The 23,341-nt window shown below is 41.5% G+C and overlaps 2 protein-coding genes across 5 annotated transcripts in view; one reads left to right on the top strand and one right to left on the bottom strand.

Annotated features, from left to right (window-relative positions):
• Nucleotides 1-5,727, top strand: part of RAB9A (RAB9A, member RAS oncogene family) — a 51,732-nt gene extending 46,005 nt beyond the window's left edge. For all 4 annotated transcript variants that reach the window (XM_012435074.2, XM_012435055.2, XM_012435070.2 and 1 more), the window contains one exon: nt 4,617-5,727. In XM_012435074.2, coding sequence (XP_012290497.1) covers nt 4,643-5,248 — 606 coding nt within the window. In that variant the 5' untranslated portion in view covers nt 4,617-4,642 and the 3' untranslated portion in view covers nt 5,249-5,727. The remainder of the gene's footprint in view (nt 1-4,616) is intronic.
• A 3,020-nt stretch (nt 5,728-8,747) lies between these two features.
• Nucleotides 8,748-23,286, bottom strand: TRAPPC2 (trafficking protein particle complex subunit 2). The gene is made up of 5 exons (XM_064364513.1): nt 23,198-23,286; nt 15,402-15,513; nt 12,070-12,213; nt 11,549-11,635; nt 8,748-10,024 (listed from the first exon to the last, which is right to left on the bottom strand). The coding sequence occupies exons 2-5, from the start codon at nt 15,492-15,494 to the stop codon at nt 9,926-9,928; spliced, it is 423 nt and encodes a 140-aa protein (XP_064220583.1). The 5' UTR covers nt 15,495-15,513; nt 23,198-23,286; the 3' UTR covers nt 8,748-9,925.
• Nucleotides 23,287-23,341: the final 55 nt, after the last annotated feature.

The raw sequence follows: 23,341 nt of genomic DNA, 5'->3' as shown, positions 1-23,341 counted from the left end.
AAAATTATGAAAACATACTGATAAGGTGAGCTTTCAGTTTTTTTCTTTGTAGATAATGATGCTTGAGCAATTAAGGTAAAATTTATGACCTATGTAATATGCTTTTCTTATTCAGATTTCTTTCTTTTTTCTTTTTTTTTTTTTTGTTTTTAGGACAGATTCTTGCTATGTCATTCAGGCTAGAGTGCAGTGGCGTGGTCTTGAGTCACTGCAACCTCTGCCTCTCGGGTTCGGGTGATTCTCATGCCTCAGCCTCCTGAGTAGCTGGGATTACAGGCATGCACTACCACGCCCAGCTAACTTTTGTATTTTTAGTAGAGATGGGGTCTCACCATGTTGGCCATGTTGGTCTCTAACTCCTGACCTCAAGTGATCTGCCTGCCTCGGCCTCCCAAAGTGCTAGGATTACAGGCATGAGCCTCTGTGCCTGGCCTCTTACTCAGATTTCTTTATAGAATTTAGCAGAATTACTAATGTTTTAACCTTGGTGAAAATTGTTTGCCTTCGGACAGTCATTTCAAACTGAAGTATAAGAGACTTCACATTACCTTTTTAGGCAAATTTTGAAAATAACATAGTAGGATCTCTTTATTTATTTAACTTGTACTAAAGAAATTTCAAAGGATTTTACTGTTTTTAAAGAAAAAACAATGTTTTTAATGTCCATAAGCTGATTGTGGTTGTATTAATGTATAGATCGAATGAAACTGGCTTTTCTTAGATGTCATTGGTAAATAAGATGGTGTGTACAATTACTTATATCACCATGTGTGTTTGTATACAACTCTATAGTTAGGATCAGAGAGATATTCATGTAGAAATTAATTATTTTAGCAAATGCCAGTATATTCCCCAATAGGAATATCTGGTAGGCCTCAAACTGTAGTTGGGAAATGTAAGAAGTTGTACCCTATACTCTGTTTCTTGGTGGGTCTAACATACCCCAAATTCATTTGGTCAGAATGAGACAAACTAGGAAGTCCCACATTATTATGAAAAAAAGAAAAGAACTATCAAAGTGTCTTGATAAAATTATAAATTACAACTTTCAAGGAATTTCTAAAACTTAATTTAGTAGATGTATGCAACCAGTAGTCTGGTTGGGGTTTGTTAGATTGCATGATCTGGTTTATAATTTGATACACAGATGCTAAAAATTCAGTGATGTACAATAAAACTTTGTGTCTGCTAAGGCTGTTAGATCAGTAGAGACTTGTTAAAATACTGGAATAAATGATGTCTGTTGCACTCTCATAACACAACATGGAAATTGTGTGAAACAAATGACATTGGGAGAGCTGCTGGGGCAGGGTTCCCAGTGGAGTTAATGACCCTGCTGAGCAGTTCTGAAGGCGCAGTGGTTCATTGGGGTGTTACCAGCAAGGAGTAGCATATGCCAGGGCGGAGGCAAGAGTGTGTGGGGTCTGCTGAGCGAGTGGAATTGAATTTCAGTTCCATGTTATGGTGCATTTAGAATGACTGAAGCAGAGACTGTGAGGGGGAGGTGGCTAGAGTGAGGCTGGCCAAGAGCAGGGGCCAGGTGTCTTGCCTTAGAAGTTGGACTTGGTCCTAGATCTCTGGGAAATAACCCACTGAAGAATTTTGAGGAGACATTACATAGACGCTTCCCCTATGTCAAAATAGTTGGTTTGCTTTTATGGTTTTCAGTCTTTTCTCTTTAAGGTGAAGTTGTTGAAACAAGATGCCAAAGAATTAAAGCAGCCAATTTAGCACATCGTTACCTATGTCAGGAAAGTAAGGGGCTTGGGACTGTTGCAGTTTCCTCTTTAACATTCATTTAGTCTGGATATTGAGTAGAGCAATACATTTGAAATTGAAAAAGTCTCTCAAAAGGTATGCACCTTAACTGGCACACACTTGTCTTGGACAGTTTAAATTGTATTAATATTAATTATAGTAGTAATTACTGTGGTAGTGATTTGTTTTGTTTTTTGAGACGGAGTCTTTCTGTCACCCAAGCTGAAGTGTGGCAGCACAATTTCAGCTTACTGCATCCTCCACCTCCCAGGTTCAAGAGATTCTCCTGCTTCAGCCTCCCGATTATCTGGGACTATAGGCGCACACCACCATGTCCAGCTAATTTTTTTTTTTTTTTTTTTGGATTTTTAGTAGACACAGGGTTTCACCACGTTGGCCAGGCTGGTCTTAAAATCCTGACCTCAAGTGACCTGCCCGCCTCAGCCTCCCAAAGTGCTGGGATTACAGGCGTGAGCCACTGCACCTGGCCTGTAGTAGTAATTTGAAAGAACCAGTAAGAGGTAGGGACTAGGGTATATCCCATCATTTTTAAATAATATTTTCCCATTCACTTGATTTCTCACTATACAAGCTGCTACAAGGTTTTGTCAGAACAGTGGAGCGTGTAGTTAGGAATGCAGCATTCCAGGCCTGGCATGGTGGCTCACGACTGTAATCCTAGCACTTTGGGAGGCCGAGGCAGGCGGATCACGAGGTCAAGAGATCGAGACCATCCTGGCCAACATGGTGAAACCCCGTCTCTACTAAAAATACAAAAATTAGCTGGGTGTGGTGGTGTGTGCCTGTAGTCCTAGCTACTCGGGAGGCTGAGGCAGGAAAATCGCTTAAACCAGGGAGGTGGAGGTTGCAGTGAGCTGAAATTGCGCCACTGCAGTCCAGCCTGGCGACAGAGCGAGACTCCATTTCAAAAAAAAAAAAAAAGGCAGAATTCCTACATGTTAATTACACTGTAGTGGCTCACATTGCTTATAACCAGGAGACAGCCAGATAATGTTTACTGCAGTGATTTTACAATTCATCCTTGTCAGTGTAACAATTATCGTTCATGTCTTTGTTGCCTTCACATTGAGGGATTCATAATACCTACTTTCCTATTAAGGTTAATGACTAAATTTGCTCTAGAGCTGTGCTCTCTAGCACAGCAATTGGCTCATTAAATGTGGCTATTTAGTTAAAATTGAATAAAATTTAAAATGGCAGTTTTTCCCTTCCATCAGCCACATGTCAAGTGTTCAACAGTCATATGCAGCTAAGTGGCTGCTATATTGGACATTTCCATTGTTGCGTAAAATTCTCTTGGACAATGCTGCTCTAATGGTTATCTTCTTATATACATTTTAGTATACTTAAAAGCCATTTAATGCCAAAGTATTTACAGATTAAATGATATAATCTGATTTGAAATAACTGGGGAGAAGGGAGAATTGGAGGGGTTATGGAGGAAACAAGATTTGCCATAAGTTGATAATTGGTGAAGCTGGGTTTAGAGTTCATGGGAGCTCACTATGTTGTATTCATTATATAGAAATTTTGTATATGTTTTAAATTTTCCACAATAAAAATGTAAACTGAAGGATTAACCAGGAACTGTGCTCCCACCAGCATCTAGAAGTAGATGTCTGTCAATAGGCATCTGAAATCTCACCCCCACAGGCTGGCTCTAGTAGTGTAGGAAAGTTTTTAATCCTGCCACAGGACTTCTAAAGAACACATATAGTACCACATTTTCGTTTACGGTTTATTTCATTCCACCTCAAAACACACAAGTAGTGGCACAGTCTAATGTTTGTCGAGTGTTTGAACTGCCCCAGTGAATCTTGTGGGTAGAATGTGCTAGATTATATTAAAGTAAAACTTCCATTGCTGCTGACATTAATTTGAGCAAATTAAAAATAGTGTTCTTAATGAAGAGAATAAAGTCGATTTACTCAGTGGTTGGTTTATATTTTATTTCACAGCCAGCTAAGTCAGCTTCCATCTCTGGCTTTCCTGGTTAACAGCACCTGTGTCTGAAGAGAGAAAGGGCAGGGGTGGAGGGAGTAGTAGAGAAAGTCCCAGGCACTAGAGAGGCCATCAGTGAACACCATCACTGTGCACTGAAGGGGGCTGTTTGAAGTTGTTGAAAGAAACGTGGGCTGGGCGTGGTGGCTCACACCTGCAGTCCCAACACTTTGGGAGGCCAAGACAGGTGGATTGCTTGAGCCCAGGAGTTTGAAGCCAGCCTGGGCAACATGTTGAGACCCTGTCTCTACAAAAAGTAGGAAAATTAGCAAAGCATGGTGGCGTGCACCTGTGGTTCCAGCTACTCAAGAGGCTGAGGTGGGAGGATTGCTTGAGCCTGGGAGTTCAAGGCTTCAGTAAGCCGAGATGGCCCCACTGCACTCCAACCTGGGCAACAGCGAGATCCTGTCTCAAAAAAAAAAAAAAAAAAAAAAAACAAAAGAAGAAGAAGAATAAAAGAAAAGAAAACAAAAGAAGCATGTGAACTTGCGAACTTTGATCTACACATCCCCAACAAATGGTGATGGGGCTTGTTATGAACAGACGGGCATATCGTTCAGAGCAAGGGCTTTTAGGATCAGACTTGGGCTTGAGTGCCAGCTTCACAGTCAGCTGTGACCTGAGCAAAGGGGACTAGTGAGCCCTTCCCAGCTGCTTTAGAGAATAATGGTAGAATAGTGGCCCACACATGGCTGTGTATGGCTAATATAATAAGACAAGAAGTCTTATTATATTAGGTATTCCCTAGCTATATGTTTTATTTCAGTTAAATGCTGATATCGTGTAGAATAATGTGTAGGTGTAAAGGAACGTAATGGTGCCTTTTTATTTTACAGGGTTCTCGAAGCTCTTGTGATTAACAATGGCAGGAAAATCATCACTTTTTAAAGTAATTCTCCTTGGAGATGGTGGAGTTGGGAAGAGTTCACTTATGAACAGATATGTAACTAATAAGTTTGATACCCAGCTCTTCCATACAATAGGTGTGGAATTTTTAAATAAAGATTTGGAAGTGGATGGACATTTTGTTACCATGCAGATTTGGGACACGGCAGGTCAGGAGCGATTCCGAAGCCTGAGGACGCCATTTTACAGAGGTTCTGACTGCTGCCTGCTTACTTTTAGTGTCGATGATTCACAAAGCTTCCAGAACTTAAGTAACTGGAAGAAAGAATTCATATATTATGCAGATGTGAAAGAGCCTGAGAGCTTTCCTTTTGTGATTCTGGGTAACAAGATTGACATAAGCGAACGGCAGGTGTCTACAGAAGAAGCCCAAGCTTGGTGCAGGGACAACGGCGACTATCCTTACTTCGAAACAAGTGCAAAAGATGCCACAAACGTGGCAGCAGCCTTTGAGGAAGCGGTTCGAAGAGTTCTTGCTACCGAGGATAGGTCAGATCACTTGATTCAGACAGACACAGTCAACCTTCACCGAAAGCCCAAGCCTAGCTCATCTTGCTGTTGATTGTTAGATTGTTGGTGCATTCTAATCAACTCACACATATACACAAAATCAACATGGGGATGGAGAAGAGAATTAGCGTTTGCAGCAGTGTATCATCTACTAATAAAATTAAACTAAAGTATATTGCTGCTTCATTAGTTGGTGGGAGAAGGGACACATCTACTCATGGAGGAATATATTTACTCAATAATGGCACCTTCCATTTATAAATTGTAACGGTTGTCTAATAACGTTTCTTTAATTTAAATATGTAAGTTGGCAGAGCTAATAAATGAGATGACCAAGACTTTAATGATAATTAAAATAAGAAACTTGACTATTCTAGAAGTTACACTTGGATTTTTTTTCCTGGGAAAATGGAGAACTACTTTTATATGTGTATGTTTTTATGCAATTAGCATTGTATTCTTGGTTCAGGGAAATAATTTCCTAAAGCAATAATGTTAGATATTAAAGATTAAAATCTAATGTATTTGCGACGCATTGTTAATTTACTTCTTCATTCTCTTCAAAATGATTTAACCATTTCTATTTTCATTCTACATATTAGAATTACTCTCACTAGTAATTACTTGTCATTTGTGTGCCATTCATATGTCCCCACCCCCATAAATCATGTTCCACAGTCTCAGGTGGAGGGCAGGCCCCCAGTGGTACAAGAGTTACTTCATACAGTCTGTTGTACATCCAGCTAGATTCAAACTGTCTATGAATGGAAAGCTTTCCATAGATAAGAGTTCAGTTTTAAGAAAAAGGCTAACTACTGAACTTGGAGAACAGACAAATGTGCATTTGATAACTGATGTAACAATTACACTGTACTGTGTGGAAGATACAAAATTACAATTTGTTAATGGACTACTTAATATTTTTGTTACTTTCTTTACTCTTGGGAAAAGTCTCCTAGTTGAAATTAAAACATTCCTTTTTAACAGAAGACACAGCTAACTTGATCACTCTCAGAGGACATACTAAGAAGGCTTGTACTTTGTGAGAGTAAATGAAGACATCTTTATTTGGCCATGTATTTACTTAGTGTCTTCTCTATCATTGAACGTTGTTTAGTGATTTGCTCTCAAGGAGATTTTTTGTTCCAAAAAGACTTGCTGCAGTGATCAGACTTGATAAAGCAAATTGTGGTCTTTTGTGGATGAAGTTCATATGCGCTGTGGTTGATGAGTGTCTGATTCTGTGGAGCCTAACCAAAGCCTAGACTGAGTGTGGATGAGACCCTCAACTGGGGACTGTTGGGGTCATCAAAGGACATGCTGGGTGAGGGGAGCTGGCTGTCATGTAGTGAGGGGGGACTTTGAAAAATTAGATTGATATATTTCTCTCCCTGACCCCACCCATTGGAAACCAATGAGAAAACATTCTAGTAAGCTAAGCTTTTGAGTCTAATGTCCTAACACAAGAGACGACTTTGCCATCTGGTAGCATTCTACAGAAAATAATAGAAGATAGTTGGAGAACAAAGCAGATGTTAAGTGTGGCAGCAGGAGTGGTGAGAAGCAGCTGCAGAGCCTACTGGACAGAATAACCATAGATCATGCTCCACAGTCGGGGCAGGGTAGGTGCGGGGTGTGGGGTGTGGGGTGTGGGTCCCAGTGCTTTAGGAGTTGCTCCATATGGTCTGTCATAGATCCAGCTAGGTTCAAGCTATGAATGGAAAGGCTTTTGAGAGATTTTTTTTTTTTTGAGGTAGAGTCTTGGTCTATTGCCCAGGCTGGAGTGCAGTAGCACAATCTCGGCTCACTGCAACCTCCACCTCCCAGGTTCAAGCAATTCTCCTGCCTCAGACTTCCCGAGTAGCTGGGACTACAGGCGCATGCTGCCACGCCTGGCTAATGTTTTGTATTTTAGTAGAGATGGAATTTTACTGTGTTGCCCAGGCTGGTCGAGAACTCCTGAGCCACTAGGCCCTGTCCAGGTTTTTTTTTGAGATGGAGTCTCACTCTGTCACCCAGGCTAGAGTGCAGTGGCATGATGTCGGCTCACTGCAGTCTCTGCCTCCCGAGTTCAAGTGATTCTCCTGCCTCAGCCTCCCAAGTAGCTGGGATTACAGGTACCTGCCACCACGCCCGGCTAATTTGGGGGTTTCACCATGTTGGCCAAGCTGGTCTCGAACTCCTGACCACAAGAGATCTGCCGTGGCCTCCCAAAGTGCTGGATTACAGGCGTGAGTCACCACCTCTGGCCAGAGATACAGTTCAGTTTTAAGAAAAAAGGCAAACTACTGAACTTGGAGAAGAAACAAATATGCACTTGATAACTGATGTAACAATTACAGTGTGCTGTGTGGAGGATACAAAATTACAATTCCATTAATGAACTACATGTTTTTGTTACTTTTCACCCTTGGAGATCATAGTTTCCTAGTTGAAGTTAAAAAGATTCCTACTGTTCCTTGTCTTAGAAGAAAACCTTTTTTTATTTCTGTACACATTTAAGTTTTCACTTTAATATGACACCACCATGTAAGTTCTCTCACAATATCCGTGTCTTGTAGAGTTGTAAAATGTTAAGTAGAAAAACACACCAGTGTGGTACCCAGTGAAAGGTGGTGTCTGGAGAGTCAGTGGTTTCTGGAACTCTGGACTGTCAACCAGGAATTGTTGAAGTTACTGAAAAGTTAAAGAGCACGGGTAACAGCATGGGCAGAGCAGAGATTGAGGCCATCTATGTCCATGACAAAGGAAGCACCCTAGGAAGCTTCCAGCTATAGCAAGAGGACAAAACTCAGTGTACATTTTATCTGGATCACTTTTGGAGCACTAAAGCAGAACCAACTTTGTGCTAGCATACATGTGCTCAGGAGAGCCTGATTTTAAGGCTGACTTCACCCCACTGCTCTTGTGTTCCAGAACCGTCAAGGGACATCACCTACCAGATCCAAGCTTTGCCAGCTTAGCTTTCCTCATGATCAGCTCCTATCTGTCAGCTGTCATTTCTACCCACATGCCCCAGTGCTCTTCTCCACACCTTGACGCCTGCAATGTTTTCCTCTGCAGCCTACCTTGGAGGTCCCCCTCAATGTTCCACTTCCCTTCCAGCTCCTTCAAAGAAAGACTCAGTCACACATGAAATTTGGCATTTTAGTAATATACTCACAGGAAGTATGTGAGTGTATTACTACCTCACCTTCACCAGCCTGGAGAAAAGGCTATTTTCAGGCTGTTGTGCAGCTGAGCCAAGTCTTCCCGCTGTCACTCACCCTGCTGCTCTTGGCTGGCTGTCATCACAGCCTTCTGGATGATATGTTCATTGAAGGGAGGCTAACCGTATACAAAAAAATATCGGTTTGCTGAAATTACTCCTAGATTTCTAGATGAGTAATGTAGCCTTTTCTGCTCCCAAAGCTCTGGTATCTAGTTTGAGTCAATCTGAGCTCTGTATAACAGGTGAAGATATCATATTAGTTTGTAGATATCAATAGGGGAAATAGGGTAAAAACAGTTGTGGTGGGCGGCACTTTAAAAATGGATATTAAACGACCACAGTCTTGAACAAACATCTTTATTTAAGAAATCAAATAAATAGGATAAAGATGATGGTAGCAATTTCACAAGTATACAAGATAAAGCTTAGAATTGCTCAAAAGTTAGTCAGAATGGAACAAACTTGTTCATATGCTCCCAATTAGCAAAGGTTGTATTACTTGCTTTTCAATGGACATTTACTATTTTACAGTAAGATCTTATAGGAACAAAGAGACCATTCCCAGCCCCCTCTGGTGTATGACCTAAAAGGCTGAGACAAATGTTAATGTAATCCAAGCTTTTCTTTGACAACAATCCTAAAAATTGCCTTACAACTTTTTATAAGTACTGGTATCAACAGGTTGAGGGAAAGGAAATACAGAATATAAAGTGACAGAAACAATGACTTTCACTGTGGCCTGCAACTGCTCCCATCCTCTTATTCCACAAACATGGATCCAGGTTCTCACATTATAGCAGGATCACTATTCCTAGCCTCTGGCAGAAGCAAACATGTGACACTTAGCACTGCACAAGTGTTTCTTTGGCTTCTTGAGTAGTGCTGTGTATACTGCCTATACATTTTTATAACATCTCTAAATGTATAAATAAATTAACATTTATTATGTGCTATCACATTTCATTCCCAACTGCAGAATATTTTAGTTTTAAATATTTAGTTTTCAATCTATCTACCAAATCTTGACTATGACATTTGTTTTGAGATTGTTACATTAAGATCAACCTATCTGGGCTGGGTATGGTGGCTGACACCAGTAATCCCAGCACTTTGGGAGGCTGAGGCAGGAGAATCGCTTTGAGTCGGGAGGCGGAGGTTGCAGAGGGCAAAGCGCCATTGCACTCCAGCCTGGGCAACAGAGCGAAACTCCATCTCAAAAAAGCAAAAGATCAACCTACCTGAATTGGGCAAGTCAAAAGCTTATTCCCAATTTTTAAATAAAAATACTTATTTTTGATAACGAGCTCTTTATAAATAACACTGTTCACAAGGAAATACCAATTGATATGTGACATGAGACAGAACACAATTTTTAAATATAAAAGGAATTTCATTAGGTTTAGATAAGCTGAGACTACACAAAAGTTTTCCAGGCTATTTAACCAAGTAACTTACAATGTACACATTCCTGAGTATACACCATTGTGGTGACATCGTTTGTTTCAAAATTTCCTGCATTTAGCTTAAAAGGTGCTTCTTCCCAAGAAACTGCACTTTTCTGTCAAATGCACTTGATCGAATAGGAGAATTGGGTTCATAAAATGGATTCATTGAAAACTAGGAAAGAAGAAAGTATTAGTCAAGCAAAAAAGCTGACAAACCATAGGTCTCTGGAAGGAAATCATTTTAAAGTTTTAAATTAAAAACCATCAAAGACATTCAAAAGTCTAAAGACCACATTTTGAAGTTTCATTGAAAATGCTGCATTGTTAAATACTAACATCCTCTTAAGGAAATTTTTAATTTGGTGTTTTGGTTTTGAGAAGTACCTGTGGCAAAACTAATAGCAGTATGATTAATGTTGCTTGTGTAAGTTAACGTTGAGGATTTACCCTGTGTGTGAAATACTCATATTAATTATAAATAAATGGATTAATCCGTATGGCCCTTTGGCTACATAAAGCAAAAAAAGTCTGCCATGAGCTCAGAATTCAGAAAAAGCTACTCTTGTGTGGTAATCTTTTAACAATCAGGTTTTTAATACTCTCCTTTAACCAAAGCTGCTAAATGATCAGCTTCTCAGCCAAAGTAATCAGTGTATCATAACACGGGAGAGAAAATTATTAAATGGAATCACTAATGAGGAAAGGCATTGCTGATTTTTATACCTTAATCACTTGACGTTGTTCATCTTTATAAGAGGGCTAAATATTACTTACTACCTCTGACTAAGAATATTGTTAAATTTTATTACTGTGCTGATATGTAAGAAATCCTGTCCAAATATAGAACTTTTAAATTATTAAAAACATACTGGCTGGGCGTGGTGGCTCACGCGTGTAATCCCAGCACTTTGGGAGGCTGAGGTGGGCGGACCACTTGAGGTCAGGAGTTTGAGACCTGCCTGGCCAACATGGTGAAACCCTGTCTCTACTAAAAATACAAAAATTAGCTGGGTATAATGGCGCACACCTGTAGTCCCAGCTACTTGGGAGGCTGAGGCAGGAGAATCGCTTGAACCTGGGAGGCAGAGGTTGCAGTGAGCCCAGATCATGCCACAGCACTCCAGCCTGGGTGACAGAGCAAGACTGTCTCCAAAACAAAACAAAACAAAACAAAACAACATACTGTTGTTAGTACTGCAGTGTAACCGTGACGTCCTATCACTATCTTATTTTTCAAGATCAAGAAATGGAAGTGGTACCATTCTTCTTGAGTGGCTAATTGATCATGTAAAAATCACTTCCTGCCAGTTTGTAACTTCTATTAATTGCCCTGTAACTTATTTGTAAAGTAGATGGGAACATTTTAGATTAAATTATGAAGTAATTTTCCCTTATATAGGCTGCTTCCTTGCTCTCTTTAGGGATCCTTAATAAAATCAGCTATGAGCACCAAAAGGTGAAGAATGAAACCAATTTACCTTCACAGTCATCTAATGAGTTGTGTTCCTAAATACGTATTCACCTGGCTATGAAGACTTACCTGCAGAGGGAATTGCCAGAGATCGTTCTAATGGGGGAAAGCTAGTCTGAAAGGTAAACTGCAGCCTGAGCGAGTTACTGCAGTAGGCCAGTTTCCTGACAAACGTCGAATGCTTTCTTTATCATCAGATTTTAAAAATTATAGAACATACCATACCTTTATATATAAATCATAAACATCAGTAAAGAAGTTCTTTATTCCATCTTCTTGTCTTATGTCATGAAGCATAATAAATCTCATATGTGAAATAATTAAGGCATAATCTTTCTTAGAAATGAAAAACAAAAAGCAACCAGTTCATTGATACAATATTCTTCAAATCAGTCACATGCAGTATATTTGTGATGGAAAAGTTGAATACATAAACTGGGTTTAAAATTAGCTTAGTTTTATCATAAAGAGAACATAGGCTTTCAGAGTTAGAAAATTAACATAAAGTAAAATCACCCTTGATATGGTTCAGATAAACCTTTTTTGTGCATGAGACTTAGTTTTAAAATTTGCTGTTAAACAAAATGTTTTCCCCTACTAAAAAAAGAAAAGTAGCCCCATAAATGGAAACTTTTACATTTTCACCTGACTGTGAAGTCTACAAACTCAGAGCCTGGCATCTGTCCATGTTGTTCTAGTTTGTGAACCCAAACTTTAGTTATCTTTACTAAAAAGGTAAGGATATGCCCCGCAGTGACAAATGCTGACACAAACCACTCGTTGAACTTGTCCACTGTTTTCAAGTACATGTTGTTCGACAGCCACATGTTCTCATCTACGAGGTCGAGAGCAGCGTGAGCTATGAACTGGTTCAGATGACGATGGTCGTCCTAGATGACAGTGTGAGCAACCACAGATTAACATTTCCATATGGCATCAAGAATGCTGACATTTCATTCTGTAAATTCTATAGATGGTTTTCTTGTGGAGAAAAAACATTTGCTTTTACTTTGTTCATTATTGTCATGAGACTTATAAAAGATGTGTTTTCATATTCTATTTTTAAATTTGATATCTAAATCTCAAAGAACAGAAACAGCCAATTAATAAATGTGTACATAGATGATTTATAGAAAATCATTTAATGAAAATCTTTTCCAGAGAAATTTTTTTTTCATGTTTCAAGAAGGATGTTACCAAATTCTGTAACCATTTAAACATTTAAAAAAAAAAAAAGGATACTACGTTTAAAAAACAAGATCCTGTGAAGAAGAGGTGCTATTCACACCAGGCCTCAAGGTCTGGGAGGAAGCTGAGAGGGCCTGGCTTCCTGCACAGCAGCACCAGGTAAGCAGTAGAGATAGTTGAAATAGCACTTGTAACAGCCTGCCAGGGGCCTCTTTCCAGTGCATGGAGCTTACATGGCAGCGAGACCTGGGAGTAGTGGGAGGTGGTGCTCAGCCCCAGCTGTGAGCAGTTGCCTGTGTCAACAGCAGGACACAGTCCTGTTAGAGCTGGGAGTGTCCTATTCCTGGGCTGAAATGGCTTAAGTGAACAGAAGGTGGGACTGTCTGACCATAATGCAAAGAGGGAACTCACAACTTGGAATGCAGTTTTACTCCAATGTAATTGTTTCTTTGAAAATACATTTTTTGGCCAGGCATGGTGGCTCACACCTGTAATCCTAGCAATTTGGGAGGCCAAGGTGGGCGGATCACCTGAGGTCAGGGGTTTGAGACCAGCCTGGCCAATATGGTGAAACCCCATTTTTTTTTTTATTTTTGGTGAAACCCCATATTGGCCAGGCCGGTCTCAAAAAATACAAAATTAGCTGGGTGTGATGGCAGATGCCTGTAATCCCAGCTACTCAGGAGGCTGAGGCAGGAGAATTGCTTGAACCCGGGAGTCAGAGGTTGCAGGAGCTGAGATCACACCTTTGCACTCCAGACTGGGGGATGAGAGCAAAACTCTCTCTCAAAAACAAAAACACATTTTTCAAAGAATACCTCTGTTACGGATTGAAGCGTTTCCTCTCCAAAATTTGAAGTCCTAAGTGACACTACCTCAGAATGTGGCCTTATTTGGAAAGAGGGTTGTTGCAGATGCGGTTAGTTAAGATGAGGTCACAGAGGAGTAGGGTGGGCCCCTAATCCAACGGACTGGGGTATTTAGAAAAAGGGAACATTTAGAGATGCACACGGAGAAAAATGCCGCATGAAGACTGGAGTTATGCTGTCACAAGCTAAGGAATTCCTGGTAGAGAGGCCTGGACAGATCCTTGCCTTGGTGCCTTCATAGGGAGCATGGCCCCACTGACACCTTGATTTCAGGTGGTGGTCCTCAGAACTGAGACGATAAATTTGCTGTCCCAAGCCACTCAGTTTTTGTTACTTTGTTACAACAGCCACAGAAAACCGAGACGGTCTCCTTGCCAAGGAGGCTGTTCCCATGCCTGGGCTGGAGGAGGGTGGCCCGTTGCCCTGGAATCCCTGGCACAGTTAAAGCATGTTTTACTTCACTCATGTTGCCATGACAAAGCTAAGTTGAGTCCTTAGAGAAATGGATGTTTTTGTGTCTGGCTCACAGCAGTGTTTTCTTTTACAGTGATGATCAATTCTGAAGGATTAGAGCAAACCGAAATGCTTTAAGAAGGTAAGTGGTAGCAGGATAAAGAACTAAAATCAAGTTGTGCAACCAAGTATTTTTTTGTATGCTTTGTCCACCATAAGACCAGTAGAGTGCACAGAAATTATATACAAGTAGCTGCATCCCACAAAGCAATACTGGTACAGAGATGCCTCAAAACAAGTTTTAATGAGTAGTGTTCTCATAATATGAGAAAATAATGTCACAACACCACCTTGTAGATAATCCCTTAAACAAATGCCTATCTTATTTTGGTGGCAAGACCTGAATAGTTGAAAAGTATCATACATTATGCATTACAATTAACATCAATTCCTTAAAGGACATTAAAGCCAATTTTTGGAGGTTGGGAGAAACATAGCAAACTTGTCAGCAATTTATTAGGAACAGAAATTGGAAAGGACTGGGCTCTTTTCATGTCAAAACTCTATGGGTCTGGGCCGGGTATGGTGGCTCACGCCTGCAATCCCAACACTTTGGGAGGTGGAGGGTGGGCAGACCACCTGAGGTCAGGAGTTCAAGACCAGCCTGGCCAACGTGGCAAAACCCCGTCTCTCTCAAAAATTAGCCTGGCATGGTGGTGCACGCCTGTAATCCCAGCTACTTGGGAGGCTGAGGCAGGAGAATTGCTTGAACCTGGGAAGCAGAGGTTGCAGTGAGCCGAGATCACGCCACTGCACTCTAGCCTGGGTGACAGAGCAAGACTCTGTCTCAAAAAAAAAAAAAAAAATATCCAAATGGTTTTATTTGGGATGATAATTTTTTTTTAACTATACAGTGTATTTCCTTGTATCAGAAAAAAAAAACCTACGGGTCTTAATGGCAATATGTTTTCAAGCCAAGCTTGGTTTTTGGAACCATTCTTGACAAGAAAGTCAGTGGCATCACCTCTGGTGCTGCTCTTGAACTTCCTGTGCACAGCCAAGGCGTCACTGGGGAGGGGAGCATGCAGGCTCAACCCAGCCAGGAAGTGCTGCAGAAGGCTGCTGAAGCAAGTTGCTGCAGACCCAGTGGCAGCAGGAGACAGGGAAGTAAGGGTCTTTTTTAACCCAGTAGGTCCTGATGAAAAACGTGATTCATGGAAAGAGCCTGGACTTTCATGGCATTTCAAGGCAGCAACCTGCTACAGGTGAACTATGTTTTTATGTGCTTAAGCAGCAGCAATTCCTGGTGGTGACATAGTGAACTGAGTATGCTGGGAAAGCCAGAGCATCATGCTAGCCTGTGCTGAATTAAAGGATGAATAAACAACTCCAAGGACATTCCCTGGCTGGATTCTATCAGTCTGTGGGACTCTAGAGCAAGCCTCATTTCACTGTGCTGGATTTCAGTTACCTCGGATCTGTCCAGATCTTCCAGTTCTAAAACCATATTATACCATATCATTACAATAGCATAAAAATTCTTATGGAATTTAAGATTTCATACGTACTTTGGATTCTGCCTTCCCAGCTGGCAAAAACTCCATTTCAAAAACTGGATTATCATGGTGTCCAACGATTACAAAGTAGAAGCTCCCAGACATGGTCTTCAATATATGGCTCCTAATGAAGTGAAAAATAGTACATATTTTTAGTAGTCAATATTGAAATTCAAAAATGACTAATGGAAAGTGTAGAATTCTTCTTTTGTTTAACTTAAACCTGACATTGTAGAGGAAGATGCCACTAAGCTTGGCATGGTTTCCAGTATATTAGCGAAAATACATAGCTTCCAGAATAAACAAATTACGTATCTGTAATATGTCCTGTAGAATCCAATGTATTTTCATGAGGAAACTGGAAGACCTCTAACATGAAATCACAAAGATGACATTTTCATGATCTGAAAGTATGCTACATTCAGCTCAAGGGGCCCTGAGTGTCTAGAGAAGTAAGCTGGGCTTCACTTGGACTGGACCAGTTAGTACTAGCACTGACACCAAGAAGGATTAACAGAGGGTGGTGGTAAGTTAAAGACAATAGAGAGTAGTGAGAAGACCAAGGAAGTAATTAGCTTGCCTTAGAAATTTCCAGGAGGCATCCATTAGGGGAAGCTAAAACCAACTCTACGTCATGTTACTTACCTAGAAAGGAGAGACACGGTACCAATGATCTGCAGACTGCCTGTGCTGTATCTGTCTTCTTTCTACCTGAAGTATGTGTGCTCTAAATATATGTCTTTGCAAATCCGAGAGCCTGTGATATGCCTCTTCATACACTAATTTATAAGAAAGGAAGAGTTTTGTATTCTAGAAAAGATGGAAGAAATAATCCATAAAGGAAGATTCTGAGGTACTGAGAGATCTTGGAACTAAGTTTAACATGTTGGGCCAGGTGTACTGGCTCACGCCTATAATCCCAGCACTTTGGAGGGCTGAGGTGGGCAGATTGCTTGAGCCCAGGAGTTCGAGACCAGCCTAGGCAACATGGTGAAACCCCATCTCTATAAGAAATACAAAAATTAGCCAGGCGTGGTGGTGTGTGCCTGTAGTCCCAGCTACTTGGGAGGCTGAGAGGCTGATGCGGGAGGATCACCTACCTGAGCCCAGGGAGGTCAAAGCTGCAGTGAACCGAGATCACACCACTGCACTCCAGCCTAAGTGACAAAATGAAACCCTGTCTCAAAAAAAAAAAAAGTTCAACAGATTGGCAAAAGAAAGAAAACTACGAGAAACTGGGAGAAAAATATAAGTGATTCCATGGCTTTTAGCAGAGATAACTGAAATCTAGATGAATGACAGATGAGTCCGGGTATGGATGGATTTAGGGGCAAGGTAATCCCACCATGTGTATTTTTAACACAAGGGCTTTGGAGTCAAACAAAGTTAGGCTGAATTCTAGCTCTGCTAACTTACTGGCAGTGTGACCACAGGCAGTCCTTAATTTCCTAATGTCGGTTTTTTCATCTGTGAAATAGTGATAACACTGTAGCACCTTATGGTGCACTTATGAGGATCACACAAACTAATGCATGTAAAGTACCCAGCACAGTGTCTGACTCACAGTACTTGCTCAATTAATGTTATCTAGAATAACATGGAAGACTATGCACACTGGGATTGGTGACTAGTAACTTCTTAACACAGAGTGGAAATCAAGTAAACTGGGAGTTACAGTCAATCTCCTGGAACATACATCTGAGGTGTGTTAGAAGCCAAGACTTATCAAGTATCATTGGGCCTTCTGCTGATTCACACAGAACACACAATGAAATCAGAAGAAATCTGATATGTACTTGCTAATGAATGACACATTTTACAAAGGAAATCAAGGCACAGCTGGCACTTTTATGTCTAGAATTGGAAGAATGAGTGTGGAAGAAAAGGCAGATAGTAGACCCTTGGCATGATGAAGTAGGATTTAAAATGCTTTTTGGGGCGGGGGTGGAGGGGTAGGGGACTACAGACTGCAGGCCAAATCTAGCCTTGCCCATCCTCTTGCGACCATCCAAGGCTACGCTCAGGCTTCAGTGGCAGAGTTAAGCACCTGTGACAGAGATCAGCTGTCCCACAAAGCCAACAATATTTACTATCTGGCCCTTTAAAGAAAATGTTTGCCCCTGTTTTAGGGTAAAGATGAGAAAAAGATCCAAATAGAAAAAGTGGATAACAAAGACAAGCAGGAATGAGACAAAAGCTATGCAAAACTAGAAGAACTGGCAATAATTCTCCAGAGAAAGTGAAAGCAGAAAGGATGGGGAGTTGAAATTTGAACAAAGTAAACAATGATATCATGAATTCTTGCTGGACTAGATTTCAGAGCTGGAGTTTGCCAAGGGAAGGGCTTCTTACTTTCTTCAGCACATTTAAGCAGCAGCAGCAGCAGCAACACACACACGCACACAAAGCAGCAGAAGGAAATACATGTACATATATATATAAGGGGGATAACATGGATCCCCACACTCAACCCTATATGGAAAGCCACGAACGGGCAAGCAGCATAGTGCTAAGTCAGTGGGAAGACCGAAAGGGAACTCAAAAGATCGACTGCATGAGGGTGCTGTTACTAGCTACCCAGCTGGGCAGAAGATGAGACAGAGCTTTCTTTATATACATTCCGTGCTTGACTTGAGCTGCAATTACTTGATTTTGTAAACAGCTGAAGAAGCAAGAAGGGCTATAGCTTTTCATGCAATTCTGCCAAGGAAAAACTGACAGGTCAAGTGGAAGAATTGAAAACCCTGGGAGAAAATGACCCCATTGTCTCAGGAGGGAAACAGCCGTAATCACTTAGCAAATACTTGAGGATGCTGGGCAAAGGTGAGACACACACTAGGATTCTGCACTGTCCAATCTATGGAACTTGCTGCGAGGGCGGAAATGTTCTACATATGTGCTGTCCAATATGGGAGCTAGAGAGCATTAGAAATGTGGTTAGTGTGACTGTAGAACTGAATTTTAATTTAATTTTAATTAAACATAAATAGCCATGTGTAGCTAGTGGCTGCAGTACTAGACAGCGCAGGTCTAGATCAATGATTCCAAACTAGTGGCACGATCTTAGCTCACTGCAACCTCCGCCTGCTGGGTTCAGGAGATTCTCCTGCTTCAGCCTCCCGAGTAGCTGGCAGTACAGGCATGCGCCACCATGCCCGGCTAATATTTGTATTTTAGTAGAGACGGGGTTTCACCATGTTGGCCCGGCAGGTCTCGAACTCCTGACCTCAAGTGATCTGCCCACCTTGGCCTTACAAAGTGCTGGAATGACAGGCGTGAGCCACCATGCCTGGTCTGATTCCAAACATTTTATAGAAGTTCTGTTGACTTCCTCCACCTTCCCTTCACTCACGAAACAAGTATTACTTAGAATTCCAATAGATAATACAAAAAAAGCAACTGCCGTGACTGAAGTACCTGCGTTGGCATCAGTATGTAGGTATGGTCTGCTTGATTTTCCCACCGCCTTTGAAGCATCTCCAAGGAGGGCTTGGCCCAGAGGTGTTGAGGAGGCAGCTACACAGAATTTGGGAATAGATTAAACTGCAAAATTGAGGACAAGAGGAGACTCCAGGCTGGTTTCCAAACGTCTAGCTGAGGTGAACAAGCAAAATAGTGGCCCCTCTCCCAAGACGTCCACATCCTAATCTCTGGTACTTGTGAGTATGTTAGGGCTCATGGCAAAGAGGAATTAAGGTTGCTTACTAGCTGACCTTAAGATAGTAAGACGATGTCTTCCCAATGTCATGACAAGGGCCTTAAAAGTAGAAGAGGGACGCAAAGGAGGAAAGTCAGGGGGAAGTGACGGAAGAATGGTCATAGCAATGTGATGTTGACAGCTTTGAAAATGAAGGAAGGGGCCACAGCCAAGGAATGCAGGAGGCCTCTAGAAGCTGGAAAGTACAAGGAAACTGATTCTTGTTTGGACCCTCACTTGTGGTGGAAACAGCAGCTGTCCTCGGTGGCTAGGGAAACCTGAGTTTTGAGAGGGAGAAGACTAAAGAAATCAACTTGGTGATTCAAAGCTCGCTGACTACCTTAAATTTAAAGAGACCACATATAAGATGTAAGAAGTATGACACTGGTAATGAACATAAAAACGGGACCAGAAATCAGCTAACATCAGAAGGAGGCCTACCACGAGTTGAAGTGTGTGATATATATTTTTAAAAAAAAAGGCTTTTTAGGCTAAGATCAGGAAAAAGGGAGAAGGGTCAACTGCTTCAGGTGATTGATACACACTGAAATAATGGAGGATGCTGATCTGCTTGACTTCCATTTTCTCTGTTAAAATAAATGATGTTTCAAACAGCAAGCATGGAAGAAACAAGGTTAGGCAGGCTGCGAACCTCAAGACAGGTATATTAAGAAAACATCTAGACATTTCAATAAATCCAAGCTGTCAGGTCCTGGCAAATTATATACCTTGGATTAACAAATGTGATTGCATAACTTCTGATCAGTGACATTTGAGAAATTGCAAGAAAAGTGCCATATTATCCACTAGGTTAAATGCTATTTCTATTTTCAGAAACAGGAAAAAGGCTTATCTCCTAGTTTATAATAGGGTACATTCAGAGCGACTAGAACACCAACAGAAACATGTATTAAATGCTTATTTTCAGTCAGATGCCATGCCAGGTACTTTTATTTACATTAACTCATTTAATGTGAATCCTTAGATAAAAACATATAATTATTCGTTCACATACTCCTTACTGTACTGAGAACAAGTCATGCCAAACTTACATTTTTTGTTTCTGAAGGGAGATACAGCAGGTAAACAGTAAGTTATTTTCTGAAATATTTTGTTATCTATCTAAGAACAAACTGGAGACCTGGAGGCTGGGTGAAAATACAGTCTTGCTAGAATGGTGCCCTCCACGAAGAGCAGATTCACCATTCGTCTCATTCACTGTGGTATCCCTAGAGCTACAACAGTGCCAGGTACCCAAAAAGCACTTATTATTTGCTGAATGAGGGATGGCTCATAGCTGACTTGAGTGTCAATACTCGGAGAACATTGTGTGGTCCGTGTCAATTTATGGCACAGGGTCTCTAGGAAGGCTTTGAGGTTGGTCTTAACCTAGTCTAGCTCAGTATTTGAATTAATAACTTGAATGAAGACAACTTATCACATTCAAAGATAACACCAAGGGCAGCTAATTTATTAGAAGGCAAAAGTTAGGATTCAAAAAGATCGCCATGGCTAGGAGAGTTAGGTGAAATTAACAAGATAGAAGTTAAGAGGATAAGAAAGCAAGCCCTGTAATTGGGCTTAAAAATCAACTGTACGACAACAGGACAAAGGAAACCTAGCTTAAGAACAGTTCATCTACATCAACCCAAAACTTTTAACTTACGGCAAGCTCAGTAAGAGGCAAAGTCTGATAGGTTTGTCAAAAAAGCTAATGCAATTCTGGGTGGCATTAAGAGCAAGGTTGGGGAGAATGCTGATGTCCTCTTCAATAACATTATCATCTTTGGGGAAGGTACTTGGTTCTGGGAATCATATTGTAAAACGATCAATAACTGTGTGTTACAGGGGAGGGGAGGGCAGGATCTAGGCTAGGAAATGCTCTGGAAAGGAGACAAGAGCAATTGAACGAACTGAGGAGGTTTAAATGGGGTGGGAAGACCTTTTGGGGGTGGAAACGGAACGAGGTATAGCACAGTACTATCTTTAAATACGATAAGCTATCTAATAAAGAAGGAACTTGGCTGGGAATGGCAAATGAGTTTCCTCTCATGAGTGAATTCTAATCAGCTGGTAGTGACTGCCAGGAACTGGTGCTGAAGAAGATTCTGAGACTAAGTGTGGTCAGCAGGAAAGAATGCTGTGATCAGTTATCCACGTCTGCTATGGATTTGGGGAACTGCAGTGCCTGCAGGAGGGCCAAGTATTTGCTGACTCTGGACTACACAGACTTATTCCGAACTGTTCCAATAGGCCAAATCCAGGGCTGCTCATTAGAAGTCACTGGGAAACTAGAAACTAAGGAGTGGCTGGAACACCACCAGTGCCAGAGTGGACGGATGCTCAGTGAGCTTGGAAGTCCCCTCTCTTAAGCTGCAAACAAATGCAAGATAAAACTCATGGACTCCAGTTCCAAAAACATCCATTTTTATAGCACACCTCTTTACAGCCTCTATAGAAGAGCTTCTAGAAAAACTGCCCCGTGCTCCTGACAGCAGTGGTTTCAGTTGTTCCATAGACCTGGGGTCATGAGACTAAACTGGTGTGGCATGGGACATGTCTATTGCAATGAGGAGGGGCAATACTACTGATAGGTCTCTAATGTGACATTTTTCCTATTAATATTATAAGCAATTCTCCCACCCTTAGAAGTTATGCTAGTCTTTGGAGAACATTTTATCTAATTACATTCATGTATTCAACTGTGGGACCAAAGGTGGGGGTGGTGGTGGGAGTGAGGGGGTCTTCAGGAACTTAAAAAAAAAAAAAGCAGACAAGTGATTCTACTTAACAACATATCAACATCTTTTTAGAACACTGTTTTCATCATTTCATTATTCCACTCAAAAGCCTTGATGTGTCTCAGCTACCGGATCATGTACTAGTATTCATAATGGATTCCCACATTGCTCCACACCTTTTCTCAGCCCTATTGTTCCACTTCTGCTACAGCTGACTCGTTTATTTTTTCTACCAAATTCACTTTGACTGTATCTACTTCAGAGCTACTATCATTTCTCTCTTCATGCTTGGAATGTTCTCCTTGATCCTGCCTGCAATCCATACCCATCCTTTAAAATCCAACTAAGCCTCTTCTCAATTATTTCCAACAAAAAACTACAGGTTCTCCACCTTCTATGAAGTCCTGTCACTCTTACTGCGTCTTAAATACTTAAGTTTTTCACAGCCAGAGATCAAAACTCATTGTAGTCATCTTCCATGCTGTACACAAAGCTGACATTGATCCAGTTTTGTCCTCACAGGTCTTATAAGGCTTATATTCCCAGTATACAACTCTGGAGTCAGGCTAGATTCCTCACTGCCCCCATGAGGGTCCTGGCTTTTTTTTTTTTTTAATGATTCCTTTGCTCATTTTTCCCCCTTCCTGCGATGTTCTCCTTTTTGCTCACCACCCGAATCCTACCCATCAAGGCCATGATAAAGTCACACTTTATCCACAGAGATGATCTGGATCACTTCCATCTTCAATCACCTCCCCTTTGAACTCTTTATCCGATCTACAATGTATCTTAGTTATTGTTCAATTTTCTGGCTGTAACATTTTCATTACTGCTTCTGAGAGGTTTGGTTCTTTTCTTTCTAATGACATTTAAGCATCACGAGGACTGGCTCACCTTTCCTCACAGCACACAACAGTGGGTACTCTAAAACGTTTACCTCTGTGGATCTCAACCTGGAGCGATCTTGCTTCGAGAAACATCTGGCAATGTCTAAGGACATTTTTGGTTGTCACATCTGGGGGAGAAGGTCCTACTGACAAAGACCAAGGATACAGCGAAACCTACAATGCACAGGACAGCCTCCCAAAACAAAGAATCTTCCGGCTCCAAAAGGCAACAGTGCCTCCGTTAAGAAATCCTGGGTTAGCTGAATGACCCAGTGAGCCCCAAAAGCAAAGCTCCCGAGAGGGCGGATGTTTGCAGGTAGAAGCGCTGCGCGGATGAGCCGGCAGAAGACCGGTAGGTCCCGCCCGGCCACCCCTGGGAGGGATGGAGGTACAGGACCGACATCCGCGTCACGCAGGGCCGAGTAAGTCCTCCAGGGACTCAAAACGCCCGCCCCCACCCCCCCCCCTCGCTCCATCCCCTACCTGCAGAAGAGGCCGACAACGTAAACGCAATGTCAGTTCCCGCGGCAGAGACCCGCGCCCCGCAGCCGCAGCCGAGATTCCCGGAGCAGTTCTCGCGATACCCTGGGCTGTGCTCTCGCGAGATGTAGGTGGAGCTTCCGGCCG

Source organism: Aotus nancymaae, unplaced genomic scaffold (genome assembly GCF_030222135.1).
Source record: "Aotus nancymaae isolate 86718 unplaced genomic scaffold, 86718_ANA_hifiasm-v0.15.2.pri h1tg000058l, whole genome shotgun sequence".
Classification (NCBI taxonomy): Eukaryota; Metazoa; Chordata; class Mammalia; order Primates; family Aotidae; genus Aotus; species Aotus nancymaae.
The sequence above is the reverse complement of the archived record's forward strand: the minus strand, read 5'-3'. Positions and strand labels throughout refer to the sequence as shown.

What these genes read in the sequence shown, in the direction of transcription:
- TRAPPC2 (XM_064364513.1), bottom strand. Translation starts at nt 15,494, where the DNA reads ATGTCTGGGAGCTTCTACTTTGTAATCGTTGGACACCATGATAATCCA. An exon ending in CTGGGAAGGCAGAATCCAAA is followed by an intron (nt 12,214 to 15,401) that starts GTACGTATGAAA and finishes ACTGTCATCTAG; the next exon opens with GACGACCATCGTCATCTGAA. An exon ending in TTTATGATTTATATATAAAG is followed by an intron (nt 10,025 to 11,548) that starts GTATGGTATGTT and finishes CTTCTTTCCTAG; the next exon opens with TTTTCAATGAATCCATTTTA.